General features: G+C 47.2%; 1 protein-coding gene across 1 annotated transcript; it reads left to right on the forward strand.

The window, feature by feature from the left end:
* Window positions 1-515: 515 nt before the first annotated feature.
* On the forward strand, window positions 516-2,959 carry LOC309581750 (uncharacterized protein; the record flags this gene model as incomplete). Its single annotated transcript, XM_082296502.1, has 9 exons — window positions 516-635; window positions 781-843; window positions 922-963; window positions 1,058-1,102; window positions 1,178-1,248; window positions 1,330-1,370; window positions 1,455-1,495; window positions 1,599-1,677; window positions 2,791-2,959. Exons 5-9 carry the CDS (start codon window positions 1,225-1,227, stop codon window positions 2,957-2,959), a joined length of 354 nt encoding a protein of 117 aa, XP_082152628.1. The 5' UTR covers window positions 516-635; window positions 781-843; window positions 922-963; window positions 1,058-1,102; window positions 1,178-1,224.
* Window positions 2,960-3,791: the final 832 nt, after the last annotated feature.

Here is a 3,791-nt window from a genome sequence, read left to right on the forward strand (position 1 = left end):
GGTATGGCAGCGTCTCGCAGTTTTCTAGTCCTTTGTCTTAATGCATGCTGTTGTCAGATCCTAGGTGATTTGCTTTGAGAAATGAGAACCTGGGAAAGGTTAAACTTGCCCTGTGTGTGTCTAAGTGACTTTGACAAATAATTCTTTTGCAGAGGGATAGGATGTAAACCCGCTACAAATGGCGGAGGCCAGAGGAGCACGGCGACGAGGCGGGTCGGCACCCAACCTCCTAGCGAAGGCCTGACTTTCGGCTCTATGTTTACTTCATTGTTTGGCATTTTGTTTCATTTTGAAGACGTGAAGTGCTTGTCACGGCCAGGTGTCGGCACTGGGGAGATCATGAGCCAGCTGGGTACCAGCAACAGAGATAAGTATTGATTCCAGCACAGACCTAGATGCTACCAGAGGTGTTGTACTAGTCATAAAACTATAAGCATCCTTTGGGTTTTTTTGTGTTTTACAGGTGGTCCACAGCATTCAAACCCCTATTCCAAAATGACAGAGACCCTTGCGGACAGAGATCATGGTCAAGTGGTTTCAGATGGAAACTACCATGGCCAACACAATGCTTTCGGACCCTACATCGATACCTGCCTTTTCCTTTTGTTTTGCCCCTTCTCTGCCGGGAAGGTCAGGTAACCATTCTGCTTTTCAGGGAAGGTGCAAACGGTGGTTGGGGTGTAGTTTGGCCTCTAGATGGTATTCCTAGATTGACACAAGATGGCTGGAGCTGTTAAGTTCTCATGCAGCCCTTTGACTTTTGTCATCGCGTTCTTTCAGATGCGGAGGGATTAAATCGGTGGCAGAGCACCCTGGACTGGGTGAGGGGGTTCCCACAGGAAGGTCAGTCACCATTTGTGTTTGTGGGGCAAGTGCAAATGGTGGCTGTGTTCCAGCATTGTTCTTTGTCTTTATTTTTAGGAGGTCAAGCTGGATCTCAGCTGTCAAGGTCAAGTGAGTGAAGTAAGTGATGACTGGTGGACTGAACTAGTTTTTCTTGCTCAGTTATCAATTTGTGGTGCAGCTCTAAGCATCTGTTATTTTTTGTGCATTTTAGGTGGTCCACCGGCAAGATGTCATGGTCTGGGATGCTGGTAGCCAGGTGGGTGCAAGCTTAAGGTATAGGTGCAGTGTACTTTAATTGGAAGGGGGAGGTTGTGATTTCAGAGTCTTTCAGGATGTTTTTTGCTTTGTTTCTTTGCAGGTGCTGCTGCTGCCTTGGACATGCCAAGAAATAGAGACAATCAGGTGAGTTGGCCTTTAAGTGGGGCAAGTAATAGGTGAGCTGTATGTGGCGGTGTGCTAAGCATGTACCTTCTTGCTTTGCAGGTATTTTCTGGGCCACCTCTGGAATCGGATGAAGATTTGAGGTGAGCCGGGGTACCGGTGCGGAGGACCCCTGGGGATTAATATTCTCAAGGGCCACAGTGACGTTTTCTGTTTTGTTGTCTTAGGTACCGTGAGCAGCTGCGGAGCCGAAGTTTGGAAGCGGCAGGTAAGCGATGAGCCTCGGCCCTTAGGAGGGAGGGAGGCCTTGCGGAAGGGGTCGCTTTTGGGATGTCTCATTGCGGTCTGAATTTTTTTCTGAATTTTTGCAGCCACCAAAACAGACCCTGGGGACTGTATCAACATCCATGGTGCCCGTGTGCTCATTTCCATCGAGGATGGATTTTGTCGGTTCGTCTTCCAAAAGCTAAGTGTTGGGACCGGTGGTGGGGACAAGGGAAAACCCTTTGGAATTGCAGGAGGCAATTGGAAGTTAGCTTAGAGGAGAGGGCTGTAGTGGGATAGGCCCCTTGGAAGTAAAGGGAGAGGGTTTCTCCTCAGCATCGCCCGACCTTTTGCTGGGCAGGACGGTTCCAACCCATCTCCGTGTTCTCACGAGCTTCACGTCATCAGCCCTCTCTGAGTCTCGATGTCATCGCAGATCTTTCTGCCTGAGGAGCTCGCCTTTGGGTCCAGAGCGAACGCCCCGGTCCCTAGCTGTTGTTGCCTTCTTCTCTAGGCCTACTGAGCTTCTTGAGCATCCTCTTAACAGCTTTGGTACTAACTTCTTGTAAGGACTTATGTTTCGCCATCATGTGCTATTGCCATAGAGCTTTCTTTCCTTTGGCATCATCGGCCTCTGGCTCATCTTGCAGTAGGAATCTTGGGTCCATCAGGTGAAACTGCTGGGCAGTTTCAACTTGTGTCTGTGTTCTGTAGGTTGTCTATGTTCTGTAGTGTCCATTGTCCTCTGCGTCACAGGGCTGTGTTGCATGTCAGTGATTTTTTTTTTTGCATTGTTCTGGGCCATATTGGCTGTATTCTACTTGCCTACTTTCCCGGATGGGGCTTATTCTGGCATCTTTACCTTTTTACTTCTTGAGACTGGAGGAAGTACACAAGATGTTCTCATCCATCTTCCTTCTCAGTTTTGATACTGGCTTCTTTTCACATGCCATTCCCTTGGACTTCTATAGGGAGGGTATCGGACCCTCCCTCAGTGACTGCAATATTCCAGTAGGTTCCATTGCCTCTAAGTGTATTGCACTCGAGAATTAATCTTCTGGAGACTCATCTCGAGCCCTTGTGTCATCTTTTCTTAATTTGGGGTGCTGCCCATCCGTGCGCCGCTTAGGGTCGGAGCCGCCCTGCCCTGGCACGTAGAGTCACAGTTAGGTAGAACAGTCATAAAACTTAAGGGTTCGTCTATTTTCTATGGGGTTTTGGGCAGAAAATTTATGGGCCTGGTGTGGGGATAACTCCTAGCCACAGGCTACTCTCTGACCACTTCACATTTTCTTGCAGGTCCCGAGGCAGCTTTGGATCTCCACGGTCACTGATGCTACTGATTTTTCCCGGAATCTATGGTTCGACATCGAGGAGCGGCAGCCGGGGAAGATGTACCAAAGTATCTCTATCAGTGGAGTGTTTTGATGAATGGCTGCAGTCAGTGTGTAAGCTGAAGAGCGTGTGACTGTATCTGTGTGTGAGAGGTTGTGTCTGCCTATGTGGTTGTGTTTGCCTGTGAGAGTGTGTGTGTGGAATGGTTCTAACCTTGTGTGTTCGGTTTTTGCCTTTCAGGTTTTTCAACACATTTTTAAATTTAGAATTTAAAAATGCCAGCTGGGTTTGTGGTTTTTTTTTTTTTTTTCCCCAGTCCCAGCTGGTCTGCGAGGTGATGTTCATTGCCAAAGTTTGGGTGTGGACCGTGCTGGGGCCGGGGTTTTGCCAGGCAGGACGATTTGGAGGCTCCCGGGAACCCCGTTCCCGAGGGGCCGGGGTGAGGAGAGTGATAGAGATGAGAGCAATGGTGGGGGTGTGTGGAACCTGAAAGAGGTGTGTGTGGTGGATGACTGTTATGTTCTCCCTGTGGTGCTGTTGTTTTGGGTTTCCTCTAATAATAAAACAAAATGTAGCAAGTTTTCCAGAAATAGAAAAATTGTTATATTGTATTGATATGTATTTGGCTTGTGTTGCTCTGTATTGGTCTGTATTTGTGTTTGCTGCTGCATTTCCATGTATTGCTCTGTATGCAAATTGGACTTTTACCAGTGTGTATATGGATTGTATTTGTACTTTATTTGTATACATTGTTGTTTCTGTATATTGTGCTAGAGTGTAAATACAAAAATCCATTCAATAAAGTTGAATAAACCCTAATAAAGATATCCACGTCCCCTCCCCCCCTCCTGTCTTTCTTTGGTGTGGTTTAGTCATTTTTTCACTGTATTTCTTGCTTTGCTTTACTTAGTCTATTCCTCACTTTACTTTTCCCTGTCTATTGTGTCTATTGTTATTTCTGTGTC

Source organism: Coloeus monedula, assembly GCF_965178545.1.
Source record: "Coloeus monedula genome assembly, chromosome: 24".
Classification (NCBI taxonomy): Eukaryota; Metazoa; Chordata; class Aves; order Passeriformes; family Corvidae; genus Coloeus; species Coloeus monedula.